Source organism: Homarus americanus, unplaced genomic scaffold, assembly GCF_018991925.1.
Source record: "Homarus americanus isolate GMGI-L3 unplaced genomic scaffold, GMGI_Hamer_2.0 scaffold23598, whole genome shotgun sequence".
In the NCBI taxonomy this organism is placed as follows: domain Eukaryota; kingdom Metazoa; phylum Arthropoda; class Malacostraca; order Decapoda; family Nephropidae; genus Homarus; species Homarus americanus.
Genome location: NW_024731054.1, coordinates 1,100,721 through 1,122,760, shown reverse-complemented (window position 1 = coordinate 1,122,760; position 22,040 = coordinate 1,100,721). Strand labels below are relative to the sequence as shown.

At 35.3% G+C, this 22,040-nt stretch overlaps 1 protein-coding gene across 8 annotated transcripts in view; it reads left to right on the top strand.

The window, feature by feature from the left end:
• The window catches only part of LOC121867465 (protein transport protein Sec31A-like), a 55,374-nt gene that overhangs the window by 14,139 nt on the left and 19,195 nt on the right, over window positions 1-22,040 (top strand). For 6 of the 8 annotated variants that reach the window (XM_042367402.1, XM_042367401.1, XM_042367399.1 and 3 more), the window contains exons 11-19: window positions 5,141-5,227; window positions 5,706-5,906; window positions 7,547-7,718; window positions 7,913-8,061; window positions 8,523-8,693; window positions 8,812-8,967; window positions 12,887-12,928; window positions 18,898-19,032; window positions 19,633-19,744. In XM_042367402.1, the coding sequence (XP_042223336.1) occupies window positions 5,141-5,227; window positions 5,706-5,906; window positions 7,547-7,718; window positions 7,913-8,061; window positions 8,523-8,693; window positions 8,812-8,967; window positions 12,887-12,928; window positions 18,898-19,032; window positions 19,633-19,744 (1,225 nt within the window). Of the gene's footprint in view, window positions 1-5,140; window positions 5,228-5,705; window positions 5,907-7,546; window positions 7,719-7,912; window positions 8,062-8,522; window positions 8,694-8,811; window positions 8,968-12,886; window positions 12,929-18,897; window positions 19,033-19,632; window positions 19,745-21,087; window positions 21,115-22,040 lie in introns of all 8 variants that reach the window. The other 2 variants (XM_042367400.1, XM_042367398.1) reach the window with 2 other exon arrangements.

Below are 22,040 nucleotides of genomic sequence, written 5' to 3'. Positions count from 1 at the left end.
AAAGTGCTTTCTTTAAAAATACTTAAGTATACAGGCACTCTTTGGGTATGTAATATGTACTTGACTTATGTAAATTTGACTTTATATGCAAGTCCCATTAAAATTGATAGATATCCGAGACACGTAAATTTTCTATGTAGTGTTACGCATGGTCAAACTTGGGCACTACTTGTGATTGCGCATTATTGTGGAGGAGTGTTGATGAACCTAACGACCCTATGGAAGAGTTTGCTGTTCTTCCCTCCTCCTCCATCCTTCCCTCCCCTTCCTCCTCCTCCATCCTTCCCTCCCCTTCCTCCTCCTCCATCCTCCCCTCCTCCTCCCCTCCTCCTCCTCAGGCACCCAAAGAAGGGTGAATGCCGAGGAGCTTGTTTGCTTCGACATCATCCCTCCTGCATTGCCAACTCCTAACCCATTTGTATAGTGAAGGATACCTGTTCTGTATTGGGTATGTGCCGTGTTATGTCACCATTATGCATCTTTCATTGGTGATTTTGACTTGCCAACACACTGTGCACTAAGCCACACTTCACATTGATACAGCAACCACACACAGTCACTACCTTCGGTAGGTAGCAAAACAAATTTTGAGAATGCGTAAATTAAATACTGTGCTTATAAATGATAAAAAGTGCCACCACACTGTGACAAACTCACACTTGAGTCTTGGTGCATACAGTACTTTAAATCTTTAATTGTACAGACTTTTGAGCATCCTGACCTTTTGAATCAAGCTTTGTATTATTTTCACATTTCATGTTTTTGCTTTGCACGATATTTTTTTGGAATGTATCTGTCATATGAACCAAGAAATACGTGTACTATTGTACTCTGTGCCCTGAAGCAACCAACTGTAATTACTGTATATACAGTATTGTGGTTGCATCATATTGATGAATTGTACATTACAGTACAGTACTGTATATTGCAATTATTGTCAATCTAGATCATGAGATATTTCCCTCATAATATTAGTTAACTAATTGTGCCAAAAGTATAAAAGAAGTCATTCTGAATGCACAGGAATACCCATCTCCAAATTAATGGAAGGCTTTCGTAAATGGGTAGTACTGCCAGAATTAATATGTTGTTTGTAGCCAAGCTGTCATTTTATCATTACAATATTTATAACTTGTATCCTGAAAGAAGAAAATTAAAGGTACAGTACAGTATTCTTACTGGAAAAACATTTTGCAATGACTGTGCATCTACGGTCAGGATACAAACAGTGCTTTCTGTTATTATGTATTGAATGGTTATCTTGTCCACTTGCAATAGGTTTTTGGTAAATCATACATCACAAACTCATTTATTCTTAAATTTTAGCTTAGATTTCCCGACATTTTGTTCCACAGAAATGTATTTGTCACTTGCAGTGTACAAATTACATTGATATTTTGCACTTTTGCCTCACAGGTAGTCAGATACAGGTATCCCTCATTTAATGTTTGGAATGCGTTCCTGAAAAAGCGATTAAGTAAAAGGATCGCTAAACGAAGGATAATGAGAAATAATATCCTAAACATGGACAACAAAGCACAATGTCAGTGGAGATGGCATGTAATTGCATAGCCCAGTCGCTGACTCGCCACCTACCAGCACTCAGGGCAGGGTGAGGCTGAGCTGTCAGCTATGTTATTGCTCAGCTTGTAATTTTGGGTAGATGTATGTAATTTTCTTCATTTTCTTTTACTTTGTTATGTGCACACTCAATCATGCATACAGAATGTACAGTACGAAATAAAAGTATCATAAGGTTAAAAATATGAAGGTAATAAACATTTCTTAGTTCTCAGTTGTTAGCCCACAGAGCAGGGGAAAGGCGAGGGGTGAGCAGCATGAGGGATCTTTCAGCTGTTCTCTGTCTTGTGTCCTGTGAAATGATTGACAAATGGCAATACAGTAATTTTCTTTTATTTTATTTATTATTATTGTTATTTATACCTCACATTTACTGGTATAGAATTTTCTTTATTTCAAAGCCTCATTACAGTTTTGTAATAATGCTCACTTGGAGCACAGAATCCCCAGGTTTTCCGACTGCCCTCTTGAATTTTTCACAGTGAGTAGATGGCTAAACTGAAAAATGACGATTGTTAAATGAGAAAGCGTGTTAAAATTTTTAAATTGCTAAACCGAAAAATTGCTAATGAGCAATTGTTAAACGAGGGACACCTGTAATCTTTTATAAACTCAGGGAGTAGTTACCTCGCTTTGTCAGCTATGAGGGCACTTGGAACTACATATAATGCCCAATTCCCTTTAAGTAAAAGTGGGTTGGTGATATGAAGGGTATCTAGTCATAAAACTTGCTTCAAATGGCTGCCATCAGGTAATCATGGGTATCCCACAGAAGCATGGAAAATTACTGCAAAACAGTGATGATAATTATTTGTCTCAAAATGACAAGTACTGTATATTGTTCTAGTTCTTTTCTTAACTCTTGCCATATAGATGGCTACAGTGATGTTCAGTGTGTGTGCATCAAAACTGTTTGTTCATCCTGAAGTTTTCCATGCTTATATGGTCTTTTCCTCTTTGAAGGATCTCTTCCCGAATTTTATTTCACTGTACAGTATTACACAAAATTTATCCATATTGTGTGTTGTAGCCAATAGGTAAGCAAATAATATATCATGTAACTTTTATAAAAAAAAATTATTGTAATACATGCTTGCCTCCAGAGGAGACCTCAGTCATTCAATAATGGATGGTTGTTGGTACCAGTGAGTACATTATGAAATCATTCTCTTACCCTTTCCTGTAGTACTCCTTTCTCAGTAAATCACTTTATAGATTTTTTTCCACAACTGTATTTGGTCTGGTAACTCATTCATTTTTCTAATAGTGGTGTGCTCTTTGGTTTTTTGAATGGAGTGCAGAATTACAGAAGGTTGCAGTTGTGTACCATGCAGATTACGTATATGTTAATTTGTGCTTATGTTGGATTATTGGCAGTTGTATTACTTTAATTTGATAGGAAAATCAACAAACTGTTACGAGTGTACAGTAGACATTTTGAGGATTGCCATAGGTCATTATGACTTTGTGTTGAAGTGTCGGATAGCTGAAATGTCAGGGCAAGAACATGCAAGTGAGATTGTGTTTTGAATGTAACAAAATGGAGATGTGTTTTAGAGAGGAGTCACCAGAAATATTTGTAAAATAATATTGTACCAATCAGCATATTTGTTTCTTGGCCAAAGCCCTCATGAAGGACTTATAACACAGTTTGTAATGTGAATATGTACACTTTTAACACAATGTCGTCTAGGAGGAAGAACAGCTGGGGAAGGTTGGATGCCTAACTAGTGAAGGAAGACAAACAAAATGTGATGAGATAGCAGCAGAAGAAAAACCTGATGCTGGTGTTCATGAACAGCTGTCAGATCCTCTTATAGAATTGCTGTCAGATCTTTATATAGAACAGCTGCCAAACTCCTCTGTAGAACTGCTGCAAGACCTTCCTATAGAACAGCTGCCAGATTGTCCTATAGAACAGCTGCCAGATTCTCCCATAGAACAGCTGCCAGATTCTCCCATAGAACAGCTGCCAGATTCTCCCATAGAACAGCTGCCAGATTCTCCCATAGAACAGCTGTCAGATTCTCCCATAGAACAGCTGCCAGATTCTCCCATAGAACAGCTGCCAGATTCTCTCTTAGGAAATTCAGAAGAGGAACTTTCTCTTGTTCCAGTAGAACCAGAAAAGGGAAAAACAGGAAAAATGGTAATCATTTTCTTGGATATTTGTCTTGCTAAGAAAGTTGTTTTGGGGTGCTGTTTTGCTTATATTGTGCATCATTGTTTGTCACTGACAGTATCAGGTTGTTACACTATTAGAATTGTGATGTACTAAATACTATTAGCAATAACAAAGTAATTTGGGATTTCTGTTCATTTAAAGTTGGATGTTTGTCATTGAATATTGATTTAATGGAAGCATTTATGGTATATTAATGTATTTATGTGAAGTCAGTGGACATGATGGACATGCACATTGTCATTTACAGCTCCTCCCCGACTTACGACGGGGTTAGGGACCGACATCCAGGTTGTAAGTCGAAATGGTCGTAAGTCGGAAATGCTTAAATAATACATAGAAAATCTAAAATGGGTGTCTCTTTTTCTTCTCAGCACCACGAACACTCACTTTTAAGCTTGCCAGCCATTTTGAATTAAACTACAAATGAAAATTTTGTATGTGTACTGACTTTGGGACTCGAAAATATGTAATTTGACCAAATTTTGGTATGACTATGACAGGTCGTAAGTGCGGGTGGTCGTAAGTCGAGTAGGTCGTAAGTCTGGGAGGAGCTGTATATTATATCTTACGAGGAGAAAATTTGGATGCAGTGATTTTTATCTTTATGTAAGGGTAAAGGTGTCATAACTTGTGAACAACTAAACAGTTGAGGAAATCCAGTGTTTAAAAGAAACCTTGAGAATACTAGGTATTATATTACCCAGTGTATTGGGTAAGAGGTCGGGTTGTATGGTTGTACTGTACAGTATAATGAAACAAGATTACAAATTGTGAAAGGAGGGGTGAAGATAAAGGATTTTAATAAAGACCATGTAGCTATACTGTATCAGTTTTTCACCCAGATTGTGAAACATTTGCATGTGAAAAAAGTGCTGACGCCGGTGTAACAGTGGATATGGAACCATTGTAGAAAGATCAAAACGATGACATTTGTTGTTCTGTCAGCAAATTAGTGAGAGGCATTAAGACTTGAAGTATGGATATAAATAAAGAATGAGGATTGTAAATTAGTCACATCTTTATACTGGTACAGTTTAATTATTCAGTAGTACTTCATTGGCATGACTCCATGATGCAATTTGCTACTGCATATGATTCTTATGTTTGTGTTGTTGCTTTTTTGTGACTTAGAGCCATGTGTGTGTGTGAATGTATTTGCTGTGGTGTGTGAGTAGTTTTGCTTGTATTTATAGTGTGTAGAAGTGTTTTTTGTTTGTGCCAGTAGTGTAAGAATAAGTTTGCCGGTAATTACAAGTTAAAAGTGCTTTACTACTGTACTTTGGATTTGAAAATAATGAACAGTTTAAGGAAGTTGTGACACTATAGTATACTGAAGTACATTAATAATTGTCATAAATAATGTTATCTTTGCAGGAGGGCAGTTCCAGTTCCCTTGACCCTAGTGAGCAGTTTGAGATGATTGCTTCTGGACATTCATTTGATAAAACTCCAGAAACTGAGGTAAATGTCACCTCTTTGTTTTTATGAATATTTTCCATGAGGAAGATGAGGGACAAAGGGAACGTCCCATGTACAGTATATATTATTTTTCTTATTGTTTTAGGCTTAGGAGTTCATCATCTGGACTCAGCTTAGGGAGAGGCAGTAATCCTTGGTAATTGTGTGTTTGTAATTGCACTTTGGGTACTTCATTTTGTCTGTCTAAATAACTAATGATGATGGTCTTTGGCCTCTTCATGGTCTCTGAAAATGTACATCAGTATTATTGTTGTAAAGTTTGTACTTTATGAGTAGAAGTTGTCTATGTCTGTCTAAATAACTAATGATGATGGTCTTTGGCCTCTTCATGGTCTCTGAAAATGTACATCAGTATTATTGTTGTAAAGTTTGTACTTTATGAGTAGAAGTTGTCTATGGATCCTATAGAGCAGTTTTAGTGAATGTAATCAAAATTTTTATCAATACGCTTATGTTCTAGGTGGCCGAACCAGAGGCAGAAACAAATTTACGGGTGGTACATCTTGAGGTTCAGAAGACCGAGGAAAATAACCATGGCCTGATAACTCAAGCCCTCTTAGTGGGGGATCTGGAGTCTGCTGTTGAATTATGCATCAAAGACAAAATATATCCACATGCACTGACTCTAGCAGCTCATGCTGGACCAGAAATGTTTGCTAAGGTATTATTAGAATTAAGTCTTCTATTTTAGCATTAGATGAAAGACTTGAATTTGTTTATACGTATTGAAGAATTTTATATGAACATTTATCATATGTCATTTGTGTTTCCCCCACCTCTGCTTATCACACCATTTCTGAAGTGCAGTAGGGTCAGAATATATCGGAGATAGGGTCCAAGGAAGTTTGCCATATACTAAATCGCGATATATAATTGCTGTACTACATGTAAACAATCGGGGGAAATTGGGTTAGGTTTTGGAGGCCAATAAAAGTGTCTAAACTTAACTTAACGAGTTTATTTTCTTACTAACTAAAGCACCAATGAACATTAGACTCGGGAACACCAGACTGTTTCAGTATCAATATCAAGGAGCACCAGACTCGGCAGCAGACGCCACACTGCCACCTTCACTTGACAATCCCACACCTACATAAGTTAACAAACCCAAAATATTGGTTACGGTATTAAATCTTTTCTATTAAGCTTTCCATTCTCTTCACTTCACTTTTCACGTCACTAGCATTCCATTTAAACTCACCTTCGAAGTCGGAATCTGCAGCAGAGTCGGCTGCTGACTCGTCACTCTCTCAGAAAGACTGTGTGGGTGAGCGTGAATGCATGAGTAGCCACGGTGGTGCCTCTGGTGAGCAAATAACGCATTTGTTTGCCATGGCAGTAAATTTGAAATATTCCCTGCCTGATTTCCCCCGTGAAATAAAAACATTTATCACTATTTATTGGAAAATGTTGATAATTTTGGTAGTTGCGATATAAAAAAAAACTTTATAAAAAATCGCTATATATCCCGACCCTACGGTACCAATTATTTTTTATTTTCTGACCACGATTGTGTTACTTAAGTGATGAAAACTGTCATGCAAATGTAGTTAGCACTAATTGTGACTTTGCTGCAAATGTAAGAATGGTAGCAAGTGAATTTTCTGGTTATACATTCCACTTTTGTCTTATATGAAAATAACTTAAGATACTGCATCTGAAGTGCTTGGAATAGTTGCAGGTTTTGTTTGAAGAGAATCTTTTTTAGAGAGTAAAACTTCTCTTTCGCTCTCACTGAATTTGTTTCCCGTCTATATTCACAGTTTTGAATATAGTGCTGTACTCATTCTGCTGTATTACAAAAAAAAAAACTTTATACCAGTGTACCATTGTTAAATTCCCTCTCGGTTTCATTTAATTTTTGTATTATTTAATACTATTTTGTAGCCATTATTAAGACACCAACTTTGGTCACATTCTAGGTCAGTTTAGAATACTCCATTTGACCTCTTTAGTAATGATGTGTACAGCATAGTTTATATATATGTGACTCCCATTACAGAATACAGACAGCCTTTAATGATATTGAATTACGATTATAGACAGGGTATGAAATAGGTTGCCAGAAAATGCTTGCCGGCAGATCATATTATTTATGCCAGTAAATGTTTGTGAGAATATCTTGTGAACCATTTTTTCCATTGATATATTTATAACTGGACCAATTATTGCGCATATTCTTAAACAACGCGTTAACCTTCAAAGATTGGTGCATGAGACCAGATTGAGTAGGGGTTAACTGTACAGTTGTGTAATCATCTTTATTTATATGATTTTTTTCTGTAAATCCCTGTTGGACAGACTCGCAATACTGTACTGGCCCAGGTGGATGGAAGTTTAGCATCTTTGGTGGGTGCAATTGTACGTGGAGATCTAACATCCATCACTACTACCTGTAACCTTAGTAGATGGAAAGAAGCATTAGTTGCAGCTTTGACGTATTCCAACGATGAGCAGTTCCCAGCTCTTGTTGGTGAGTTTTTATTTGGATGAACATTTTCTTTCCTTAATTGCATTATTGTATAATTATAAAAAAATATATGAACTCTTCCCAGTGTTTCAAATGTTTGATGTACATTTTGCACTTCTTGGTATTGTTTGTATTTTCTGCATGTAAACTTGAATGATGTATTTGTTAAAACAATGTCAATTATTTTTATATTGTAGAGAGTCTGGGAGAACGCCTTGAAGCTAAGGGAGACCCAGAAACTTTGCTTTCTGCCATGATCTGTTATGTCTGTGCTGGAAGTCTGGAGAAATTTGTTTCATGCTGGGTCAAGACTCGACCTGAGACAAATAAACCATCTGATTTACAGGTGTGTTTTACAGATTTTTGGAAAAGAAGTAACCAAAATCATGGAATACTATTTATAAGCACTTGGGAAATTGTGTGATAAATAATAAAAATTGTAAATGTCAGTCATTATTTTTAGTCACTATCAAAGAGTACACTTTACGCTCATTGTTATTGACTCGTTTGATTTATATTAATATAGTAATAAATTAGAGAAATTATATTTACTGTACAGTATTCTTCTTTTATGTAATATATTAAAAAATACAATGAGTGTTTCATTGTTCTATGGCTTAAGAAAAGACAGAAATCTGAAGATGTGAAAATATATGAATCTTGATGGAAATGTAGCTTGTTGTCTTGAAGTTATCTGTGTAAATTGGTTTATTTTAAGTGTTGCTCTGCATTTGAGGATTGTAACTAAGCTTTGGTAAACATTCCTCTAGAATAATACTATTTAAAAATTATTTTCTCAACCTGTAGGACCTAGTGGAGGTTATCATGGGGTTGCAGCGATCACTGGCAGCTGCTGGCCGCCCCACTAACCTTAGTGAGGGAAATACTGTGAGCTCCCTCCTCTGTCAGTATGCTTCTCTATTAGCTGCCCAGGGTGCACTTCATACTGCAGTCTCATATTTGAATTCGGCTTCTAAGGTTGGTCTGTTACTGTTGATTTATTTAAGGAAAATGTTTGTTTTGGTTTACTGTACTGTATTTGAATTTCAGTGATCAAGTTTTAACTTTAAATGAACATCACTGTCTACCTTCTCAGGGCGAAATGGTTGAACTGCGAGATAGATTGTACCGGGCACTGGGTTATGCTACTGGGAGCAGCATTCAAAAGAGTGCACAGATTCAGAGCTGTGCAACACCTCAGACACCTAACATGAGACGGACTTCTACTCCCCATAGCTATGCTCAGCCACAGGTAATGTTTGTAACATTGATTCATTTTTGTGCCTTTAAGCAATGCCGTCAAGGACTAATTCATTAATTAGACTTCTCACAAAAACTGATGCCATGCAGGTGGATTTAGATATCCTATAATTTATCACATCAACCCTTAAGGGAATGGTCACATGAGCTGCAAACTCCTCACGTGCCACCTGTCTTCAACCTTAGGCTGTGATTTTGTGATCATACCTCAGTTCTAGCTAATTTCTGCTTCAGTGTAGATGTGGTCCTGCCTACAGTGTCTTCTTAGGGAGAACTAATTAAATTTAACTCTTGTCTTCTAGCTCCAAGGAAGCTTATTTTTACCCTATGACCGAGTTATTCAACAAACTTAGTATTTTAATTAAGTCAACACAGTGTGAGGGTAAACTCCAATGTCCTTTAACCCTGTAGGGAGTACAAAGGTTTGATTATAACATCTACATACTTCAATATATTTTTTAAAGGGTAATATTAACTATGGCAAGGCTTCTCATGTTTTCTCCGAGAATATGCATTCGCACCAATTTATTCTTCTTTGAAGTGTTCTCATATTTCTCTTTTGGTAAATTATTTATTTCTTAATTTTAACAAAATTAATGTGCTTAAGATTTTTATATATAATCAGTGTGAAGGATCTTTGGCATCAAAAAATTGGTTGTCAAACTACTAATTGGTCACAACTGACCTTCACAGCCATGTTTATAAAACTCTGAGGCATTGCAACACTGATGACATTTTTTAACAATTACAGTCCTTTTTACTGAGAGGTGATAAATTAGCTGCTAAGACTAACTAAATAATGCCTTGTAGGAGTGTACTGCATTGGGAACTGTGCAGTGGGTTTTATACAGTACAGTACTGTTTCTATATGTTTATCTCCCTTTGCCGATTACATGTGATGTGGACACCTGGAGCTTATGTTGCTGCCCCTTTATTTATCTAGCTGGTTGCACATACAGTACTTGAGTTGCTTGGGTTGGATGCAAGTCATAAATGGTGAGCTGATCCTGAAATCCCTTTTTATGACCAATTTTGGACTGAGCAACTTTGGTATCCTCCTTCCCAAGGCTCTATCTAACAAGTGGTGTCAATGAGGTGTGCATGTTTGATGTGCCATAGCGATTCTTTGAGACATGATATTTAAAACAGATCTATTTTATCAGCCCTGACCTAGACTAAAGGAAGTGGCTGGATGTATTTGTCTCATAATCATAAGGATCTGGTTTTATAATTTTTTTAATTATTAATTGCATACATTGTCCTCAGGAAATGGAGTATCAGCCTACTGGTATATAAATAAACATATTTCTCCCTTCTTATTTTTAATATCTGTTGAAGGGTAGGGTATGGGTAAGCAACAGTTCAATCTCTGCTGGTCCGCTCCCTTTGGTCCGTCGTGAATCATTCTGCCCACTGGTTATGCAGGTACACCTCACATTAAGTAGATTTGCTGTAAAGTAAATTTTGTTTGTAGTTCAATTATACAATTTGTTTTGGTGCTGGGTTGTAGATATTGAATAATATAGTACTGTACAGTATATCTGACATGGTTACACTACAGAAAAACTTACAAGAACTGAAGAATTGCTAAGAAAAGGCACTTTTTTTAAGTTACAGAAAACCCTTGATAATTCGGAATATATGAGGCTCGAACCATTCCAAGTTGTCAAGGCAGTTTCTTGCTGGTCTTTCATCCCACCCCTATACCCAACTTTTTGGCCAAAATAACCTACCATAATCAGAAAACTTGCACAAAAATTAACACTTACCAACACAACAGGTGAAGGATGAGGATAATTCAAGCTTGTGGTGCCATGCGGTAGGTGTCAAAGCACTTACAGCATTAACTTTACTAGAGAATGCCTGGGAGATGTTCACTGAACCAGTGTGAGAGAGAGAAGGATGCTTGACTTAGCACACCCAGCGGATATTTTTCAACTCATAATTTCGGGTAGACATACTGAACGTAATTTTATTTATTTTTTACTATTATATACGCAGTGAAACTTGCCGAATGGTAATGCAATATTTTTTCTTTTATTTTATTTATTAATATTATTTATATTTATTGCACACATTTACTGGTACAGTATATGAGGGTCATTCAATAAATAATGAGACTTTTTGATGTAGACGGCAAAGGGAAGGGGCAGGCTCATCAATCATGTTACGACATTGCATCTGTTTGTTTAATCATTTCATTAGATTAGTCTTGTTTAAGTGGTGCATTAACCGTGCACTTGAATTTTGTGATTTGGAAGAACAACGATGTTATTAATTTTTTAGATTTGGAAGTGATAAAACCAAGCAAACTACCACACGTTTCGTCCACTCAAAACAGCCTAACGTGGAAATAGTTTTTCGAATATTGAAGAGGTAAAGAAAGAAATTTGAAATTGATTGGTTACAGAGTCGGCTGAAAGAATTTTTTTCCACAGTAATAAGAAAACTCGTAGAAAAATGGGCCAAGTGCATAGCTGCAGAGGGAGATTATGTGGAAAAATAGGTATGTGATCATTAATAATAAATCATTACTTCTGTAGTTATATTTGTGTCTCACTGCTTATTGAATGACCCTTATATTATTTTATGTACAAAGAATAGCTCTTCTGGGTGATGTGACACAGTTAAGCCACCCAGCTGACTTATATCAGGGAAGGGAGGGAGGGAGCGACGCAGTTACAGCTCACTGCCTCCACACACAAATGTTCAATTCTCGCACACACCAATGATCTTCATTTTTCTTATTTTATAGTTTGATGTTATTTTCTTTACATTTGAGTATGGGTATTGTAAAGATTTTATTATTTATTTTTTCTCAAACAAGCACAGACAAGTGATGAACATGGTGAGCTAGAAAGAGATGCTGGGTGGGTTGGCTCATGCTAGAGTGAGACCCCAATTGCAAGATAACGTGTTATGCCATTCCGAGATTGTGTCATTATATCTCGGAATGTTGTGAGTTACGAAAAAAGTATTTTTTATGTAAAAACTAATTCAAAATAATTTACATTTGGATATTTTACCGCCATTCCGAGTTATATCGAATTACAAGTTATCAAAGTCCGTGTTATCAGTGGTTTACTGTATTATGATTTGAGTTATACATTAATGGTTAAAATGAAAGTTTCATGTCATGCTACACCAAACTACTCCACACAAAACATCAGTGGTTTTATTTCTTTATACTGGTAAAGTATTAAGCTAGAAAAAAGATACTAAGAGCAAACTACAAAGAAGGCTGTTGAATGTAGAAAGATAGATGTAGATTTAATGTTGAATGGGATTAGTTTCTGTTTAATGTTTGTGAAATGTGCACCTAATAAGCCATTGATACTGTACTGTACACACCGTAGATAATTTTGTACAAGCCATACCATTTAAGATGTTATGTGTTTCACAGTAAAACAGGAGTACAGGGGGCCCCCCCCCAAATTCGCGGGGGTTAGGTTCTCAAAATGGTTGTGAATCACCAAATCCGCGAATATCATTTGCTGACGGTGGGGGGCATTTATACTTGTATACAAAGAAATGTATATTCCCTTAGGACAATTATTTCTTTTACCTGTATTCTATATGTGTGTGTGTGTGTGTGTGTGTGTGTGTCTGTGTGTCTACAGACACACATACAGTATATACAATACAGGTAAAGGAAATTACTGTCTCTGAAACGATTGGCTCCTTGTCCGAGCCGCAAAAATGCCAGCAACTTTAAAACTGCCCACAGACATTCTTGGTCACGTCCAGGTGTCATCTGCAAATAATAAAGGATGGCGAAATATAAATCCGCGAACTTGAGGGGCCCCCTGTACTGTATATTGTAAAGCAATAATTTATATGAATTATGAACCAATGACTAAAATATTTAACAAAATATGAATTCTGATCACTTTCTTTATTTTTTGTGGCAGTCAGTTAAGATCCAGCAGTCTTCTGCTGAGTTGAATTTGTTGGTGAGTGATATCAAGAATACTGTACCATTATTTTATGAAACACATTAATTGTGAGAATACATTATACTTTTGTCTCAGAGTAGCACATTTCCATCCAGTAAAACCTTGACAAATGGAATTCATATAGTGACCTTAATATACAGTACATAATTCTGAAACTATCTTTTCTCCAGTTTATGATTAATTGACATTTTTTAATTACTGTACTATATATTCTTTTCAAGATGCTCTTGTTGTTCAGTGCAATGTTGTTGTTTTTTGTCCCTTTAAAAAATAACTGACATCTTCCCTTATTGATATTACTTTCATTATTATTGTATTGTATTCATACATCTTGACTGGAGAATATTTATTAAAACTTCAGGAGCACCTTTATCATAGATACAGTATCTATTGTTTAACAAGGTTTTACTGTTCTTGTGTGAGAAGACATAAACTTGAATATCCTACTTCAGATAATATTAACGGTAAAGTGTGTGATGTGCTTGATTTGACACATAATCATTTTATCATTCTCAAATATGGCACTTGGATGTAAAAAATTTGAACAGCTGCAAATATTACTGCTTATGTGCATTTCTTATATCAATGTATTTGAGTATGTGCACACACACACACACACACACACACACACACAAAGAAAAAAAAGAGAGAGACTGACTAACTGACTTATATCACTACAGTATTTGATTATGTGCACCTGCACAGGGAGAGAGAGAATTTTTTATGTACCTATATTTGTTTATTTCCCTGTGTTCATGGGTATCTGCCTGCATGTTTGTGAGAATGAGAGAGAATATTTATGGATGTTGTGCATGGTTTTTTTGCCTAGGTATTTATATATTCACACGTGTGCATGTAGGCATATTTGTATGTACAGGATGTCTCATAAGGTGCACACCATAAGAAATTTAATGTTCTTTATTTTATTATGGCGAGGAAATCATATCAACTAAACTTGGGTGATGAGGACCATTTGAATGGCCACTGAGGTCTCTAGGCCTCGCACCTCTCAGTTTCTTCCTCTGGGGTCATCAAAAATCTGTTGTCTACCAAGATCACCCAAGAAACATTTAGGTGACCCAGAGGTATGAGGAATAGAGAACTTGGTGGCCATTCTATTGCTCCTCGTCACCTATCTTCGTTAATTTGCTATGATTTCTTTTCCTGAAAAACAAAAACATTGATTTTCCTATGGTGCATGCTTTATGAGACATCCTGTGTGAGGTTGAGAGTGACATACTGTACATGTCTATTGCACTGAAGTTTTTGTGTGCATTTTTTAGCACATTGTGTGACCATTGAAGCAGTATATTTATTACTGTTATATTCAGTTTTGCCTTGGGGTGATATTTTATTGCAATTTTATGTATGTAAATACTGCATTTAGGAGAGTAATGAGTTGAAACAAGTACTGTAGTTAGTTGATACATGCTATCCTATAGCATTACTAACTGAACATTGCTGTTTATAAATTAACTCCTTCTGAGATTAGACTTAGGTAGGTAGAGTTGGGGTGTTTTATATAAATGAGCATATTACTGTACCTACTGTAAGTTTTTATCATTAGCAATATGGTTATATCTGTAACCTATGAAATATAGCCCTTAAAAGTGTCAGTCATGGCTTTTCATTTTAACATTCTTTACAGAAAAATGGCTTCTTCAAATGTTACTGTACCATGATGTTAATGTTCCATTAGTTTCCATTAATATAGTATTCCTTTCACCCATGTAGCCTTTAATTCTCTTTTGACATTACCTTTAGTATTGTTCTTGAACTACTTTACACCTCTTGCATTCTGCACTTCATTAATTTCCAGTATGGCTTTTTTGCTTAATTTTTTTTTCATGTCAACATTCCCAGACTTCCTCCAGGAGTCCCTACTACTGATGTTTTGCTAAGACTTTTACATTCCTAACATATGACTCATCCTCAAATTAACCCTCTGAATATTGTATTAGGAATTCAGGACAGTGTCTTAAAAACATAAAAAATTGGCTATCCATCCCACATAAATCATGTCTAAAATACAGTAAGGTCCTGCTGAAGGATTTCTCTATGAGCAAGAATTTGGTTCATTGATGATACTGTAGTGCTTTAAGGTATGAAAATTCAATGGAGAAATTTGTACTGCATTCGATTTAACAAGGAATATTCTGCGTGAACCAGCTCACATTATTGTATGTGGAGTTAGGCTAGTCATGCTTTATCATATGCTAAGTAGCAAGCCAGGCAAGTGCATTTGTTGACTCATTTTCTATACCGTAAGGTGATGTCAGTGGCAGGCTAACCCAGCCTGGTTAGCCATTGAGCTTAGACAACAGGGGGGCATTTGTTTTCTGGGTGCAGCACAGTATCTCCTGTGCTCTTGTGCTGTCCACAGCTTTTTTTTTTTTTTTTCCACTCAGAAAGCATTGTGGATTTTAATGATGTGTGCTGCCTGTAAGATGAAGTGGCTCACACACACTGCTTCCTTACCAATAAATATTATGGACTTTGGAAGGAATGCACTGATCAACAAATTTTTTTTTTTTTTTTTAGTCATTACCTGTACTGTACACTATATGGTTTGTGAAAGGTTCTTTAGGTTGTTTTCATTGCAGCTGCTCCTTAAAGATACTCCAGCACCACAGATAATATATATTACCATTTTTAATGGCAATCATGTGTGTTTACCACACCAACGACCAATCACGGTAAAAATTCTTTTTGGCTGTAGCATACAGTATTTAAGTTTACATGATTGTGTGTGCTTTTAGCATGAAAAAATGGTATCGGGTTGAATGAGAATTCACCTAACAAACATTTTTCAGAAACACACCTCGCTCCTTAAGTGGGACCTTACTGTACTGTACTTGATCTGCATCAAATTTTTTAAGGCGTGGCAAATAGTTTGCATTGGAAAACCCATCTCGTGGAAATGAAGTTGTGTTTTCTTTTCATAATGTTTCTTCATCTGCAATACATTAGCATGGCTGATGCTACAACTCTGCCTCCGCTATTTAGTTGCTGCCCTGTGGTCTTAATTACACTGTGATTTATGTAAAAAAATTTTGATTTTGGTGTAGGGGTTACAATGAAGACTAAAAGAGGTTGGACATTATTGAAAATTTAAAACTGAAGGGAAGAAAAATATAAAATGTCAAGCCTAGTACGTAATATTAACAAAAGGAGATAGAATTACTTTGGAAAATATATACTGTACTGTATTATTGAAGTATTTTAGATATTAGTAACTATTATGCATTAAATGTACAGTACAAGTAGTACAGTATTAGATGTAGTTTAGTTATAAGTATTAAACAAAGTTATTAACGTTGAAATATATTATGTAATAATAGTAATTCTGTAAAAAAAAAAATTTAAATGCTAATTTGTGATACAGGTAGTGTACTGATTATATGTGTGTGTGTGTGTCTGAATTTTGGAAATCTTCATACTCCAGCCGTTTTAACCTGAGTACAGGTTCAACATGTTTAATGCGGTTGTGTTGATATAGTACATTTTCACAACTATGCATTGTTGCACAATTGCATGATGTACCTCTAAACCAAACCTACGTGAACTCTACCAAGCCAGACCCACATGACCCACACTGGTGATTCACATAGTAGTGATTGACATTTTGAAGAATGTGTTTTTGCCTTTTTTTTTTAAATCTACCGGTAGATATCTAGACATTTTAATCAATAGCATTTTATGAATGCTGTACAGCTTTTGTATGTACAATTACTTGTATTTTACTCTTTTTTTTTTAATCCTTATACCTGTACTGTACTATGGCACTGGAATAATTGGCTACTCTTTGTATGCGCAATCAGACTGGAGTTTTTCCAAGTTTTACGAAAATGGTAAATTTTCTTAAAAAATTGTGGAGAAGCATGCATGCAGAATAACAGAATATGGGGGAAAATTAATTACTTATATTACAATTCATGAGGTGGATATTTTTCTCCATGCACAATTCTAATATAATACGTAATAATGGCCAGTGACCCTGCTGTTGCCAAATTATATTTGGGTGTTGGTAGTTAGCAGTACAGTACAGTATTTGATATTTGGGCGTTGGCAAGTGGCAATGCTACGGTACCATGAGGTAGTCAGTGGCTTTTGTTTACTGATTACTCACTTTTACTTCTTATACCTTTACTTTATCGTACTTGTAATGATTTCATCGTTCTTTCCTAACTTACATACAGTAATACTGTACTTAAAAACAACTACAAAGTCTTTTAGAGGGAAATGGGTATCTACTAGGGGTGGCTTGCCTTAAACAAAGTGCAGCAGCATTATTCACATGTATATGAGTTAGTAGGAAATGACTGTGTCTGTTGATGTTGGCCACAGTCGCCTGCAGCACACATTAATAGACGTTAGCTGCAGTTACGGGTTAATTAATGACTTACTGTATAATCATTGCTTTAGTAACAAAAAATTTATAAATTTAATTCTGTGGTTGTCTGGGGAATACATCCTCTAAACATCAGCATATTTTCCCATACAGTGATTTCTTTAATATTTTTTGTATATTCTAAACTTATCATTTCCAAAATTGGGAAACTTTCCGGTCCAAAACTTGCCATATAATTAGTGTACTGTATTACCTGTAGAGTATCTGTATTAGACACATACAGGGTATTTATACCTGCACTGTATTGTATATGATGTAGACAACCACCACAAACATTGTAATGGATATTTTCATTGTAATATTTGTTTTATGTACCCGGTAATTCTTTCTTAGTTTATAATATAGTCACCTTATGTTAGGAATACCATTGTCACATCTCTTTAAAACTACTTCTGATTTGAGAATTTTTAATAATAGACTTCGTGTAATCAATTAATTTAGAATAATAATTTTAATTATGGAATTTTTAATGCAATACAATTGAAATTTAAGACTTCTCTATACTGTACTGTACTGTACAGTATTGGTAATAATGTGAAGAGATCCTTTTGTTGTAATATATATATATATATATATATATATATTGAAGTAGAGCCTAGGGCACAATTTGTCCTTACATATCTGTCAGCACCTACAAATATAGACGTCTGAACACATGTACAAAATCTACACGTAATCCTCGTTTATCACAGCTTTACAAATAACAGTTTCAATTTATAGTGATTTAATTTTTATAACCTAAATATTTGGTTATCGCATTGTTCAGTTTTATCAGAGTTCTGTCAAAAGAAAATGTACTACACTGCTTGGGATATGATGGTAGTTTGTACTTCAAGAAGTACAACTTGTATCAAGAAACTGTAAAAGAGTATCATTTTAGAGGTGAATTAGACATTTGTAAATGACGTGATCTTGACAAAGGGCTGTGAGGGGGAGAGCATTCATATGCCTCTCAATTGTATTTTATATTGTATGAAGTAATTTGCTGTCTTTGTACATATTTTATGTTTATCATCAATTTATAATTGTTTCTGTAAAAAAAAAAATCAGCATCTATCCCAAAAATACTTGGCTGGGAATGAATCCCTCATAATAATAATAGCTGGTGATTAGTTTCTTGAATATGCCAGTTCTAAAGAATTCACTAGTGCTCTAAACACTACTAAGTCAATGGCCTGAGAACAAAAAGTGACAGTTTGACTTGTATCATTCATATATCCTTAAGTTGCAGTAAGGGTTTTTAGGTACAGAATCATGTGATAAATGGAGGTTACTGTACCTGTACAGTATTTGGCCAGTGACACCTTACTGTCCATATTAGTTGGGTTCATGTCCAACTTTGAAGTGTTTCTTAACATCAAAATCAACCTTCTAACAGTGGATATGAATCCAACCTTTGAGTTTGAGAGTGGCTGAACAAACTAAATTGCAGTAATTTGGTACTGAACTCAATGATTATGGGTTCTAGACTAATAGTATCATGTAATTATTCTTATGTATGTACAGGTACAGTATTGAAGGTTTATAATTAAATGAAAATCTTATTTTTATACAGCCATGTCAATTCACACCTTCAGTGCAAGATCAACAGCGATCAATTTATGGGGATCAAATCTCTTCCCAGCCTGCTGCCATACCACCATCACCTGCTTTCTACAACCCAGGGACTCCAGCACCATTAGCTCCTCAGGTATCTAGTCTGTACATTATCTTTATATCCCTTTCACACTTTAATGGGTAGATTAATGTGTACAGAAACCTCAAAGAAAGGTGGGAAATAAGGGTATTGCAAGGTAAGTGTACAAAGTGGTTCATGGCTACAACTCAACCAGCTGTTTTGTTATTGCCTGGCACCATTTACCCCTAACATGCAGCTGTAGGGTATTGCAGCCAACGTATATGCACGCCGTCCTTTCCTGCCATAATTTTTAACGGCCTAATGCCTTCCCACATTTTTTATGTTTAAATCTTGAGTTTTGTATAAAAGATGCATGTGTGTACATTACATTTCATATTCCGTACTGTAAAGAATTAATCTATATTTGTTACATATGAAAGTCTTGTGTGTGAATTCGTCTGTGTGTATTTCATTGTGTATGGTGTGTGATGTGCACAGTAGGTCTAGGAGCACAGCTGTGTATGGAGTTATTTAATTTTGAGGCTAGAAATTGTCTTATGACATTGAAATTTCACAGAATGATTGACCAACCCGCATAGATTTTCCCAGAACATTTTGAGATTAGGATTAATTTTCATATATCATAGCACTTTGTTTATATTAACTTTCCAGGCACCTGTCATGATGATGCCACAGTATGGGGTACCACCCATGGGAGCAATGCAGCCAATGGCTTCTGCACCACCAGCGGGTCCTCCACCTACTGGACCTGTATCATCTGGAGGTAAGTACGACAATTAATTTCTTCTTACCCATAGTTTTAAGGTGTTTTTTACCCATAAGAAGTCATTTCTTTGCCCCTTTTGCACAGTAAAATCTCCTCACTGCCTTGGTAGTGTATGTGTACACCATATTTTGAAACAGTACTGTACAGTATAACCCCCATAATTTGACGACCCCCCGATTCAAAATCACTAATTATTCGTAATTTTTTACTGTTATAAAGTATATATTACAAATTTTTTAATATTGGGTAAAATTTTCGATTACGAGAGAAATTTTCAAGTAGGTATACTGTACTGTACCTGTAAATGACGCACATGTCACCATGGGCTGCAACAACTGCCTCAGTGTAAACAAGTGCTATATATGTCAGTCACAGTCAGTTAGTTTATGTTGGTTAGTCATGGAGTGTACATCGATGGTCTACCATGCAAGCTTTTTCCATCATTACCGAGTGTTTGAGCCATTATGTCTGATAGCCCTGAACCAAGTAGTGTACCTAATTTTGGTACAGTACTGTACTTAGAAATGTTTAAATTTTGATTGGGCAAAAGACGTAAAAGTACCTTGGTTTTTTTTTTTTTTTCTCTCTCTCTCTCTCTCTGGGGGTGTCCCTTATATTTCATAAAATCTCATAATTTGTAAGGGCTAGAGCCCCTATTATTTCAAATTATGGGGTTTTTACTGTACAGTACTCCTGATTCATTTAGGTTTGCCCATAATTTTTTCTATTTTTAAGATCATTTAAACAGACACTTTAATAACATTTAGCAGTGATAAGTATTTTTTAGGTAGGTTTTCTATTTTCAGTTTATGGTAAGACTTGTAATGAGTTAATTATTTTCCTTATATTGTACTGTATTAATTTGAATGATATCATAAGTGGCATTTTGACTCCTCACAAATTACCATTTTTTTCTTGGTTATATTTCTACATTGATGTCCTCAACCTTCATATGTTGACATATTTTGTATAAGGACTGTATGAGGTATTATATGGGCTTAATGTTAAATTTGTTACTAACTTTATTATAATTTTGTATGCATAACTACTGGCCATCTTGTGGGTCAAAATTGAATAAAATAAAAACTGAAACCTCTAAAGATTTAATTGGGTAATAATTACCGGGTAACCCATTTTAGTGAAACCTGAATGTGTTGAGGCCTGCATCTTACTCAATTCATATCACAAATGAAATCCATGCTGCTATTTTTGCAATGAACATTTAGCAGCAGGTAAGTGTTGTATTGCATTGCAATGCTTTACACAACTTGTGTATACTGGATCTCTTTTTTTACTTTTAATAACCATGCTATTGTTTCTATTTTTTACTTTACATCTAGATGTCACTTATGAGCGAGAAAATGAGGGTAAGTTAGGAATATTTGACACCATGAAAGTTCTTTTTAGCCCATGTATTTTAGATTATTATTTAGTAAATAGGAAATCAGCCTTTGCTAGTTTCATAGACCACTTAATCAAGACTTAACAAATTTTAAGACACGTAACTTTTGATATGCCATAGTAGTTACAGTACAAGAAAAATAGTTAGGTATGTATTATACATATATAATCAGTTGCATGTACAGTAATTGGTCATGTGTCCATACATCCTGTTTGTGATAAAGCTGAGTTTCCATCTTGGACAACTTGAGTACCATAAACTGGGGTGTCTACAGACACGGGGCATTTATGGACAATGTTCCGGTATAATTAAACAAGTTTGTTTAACGTAAATACTGTATCAGATATTAAAAAACAAAATTACCAATATAAAAGATGAATACTGTAATGGGTAATATATGATGTAACTGCTGATTAAGTGCGATTTTTATTGGCAAAGTAAAAAATAAAATTATATGGAAAAAAAATTTTTTTGAAGGTACCTCAAAACCTTCTTCTGGTCAGAAAATCTGTGGGTACCATGAAAAAGCTAATTGCGGGAGGTTGTAGAGTAGGGAAAATGGCTGGGGATCACCAAATACTATTAAATTTGTTGCACAAAATTAGTGACTACAAAGTGTCAAGGTAATGTATCTTTAATTTTATTTTTTTTTCAGGGTGACTTTGGACACAGTAGGATTTAAACTCAGTTTTTGGTGAAAAAATAAAAATAAATCTTGAAATATTCTGGGAAAATCTATGCGCTAAATTTTTTGTATTTCTTTAGCATGTAATGGGGATACAGTACTTTATCCATTGATCATAAAAGAATATCTCTGGTTTTGTTGTTATTGGAGTCGACAAAAATCCTTCAAAGCTTTCCGAAGTCATCCCGGTTTATGGTAACATACCA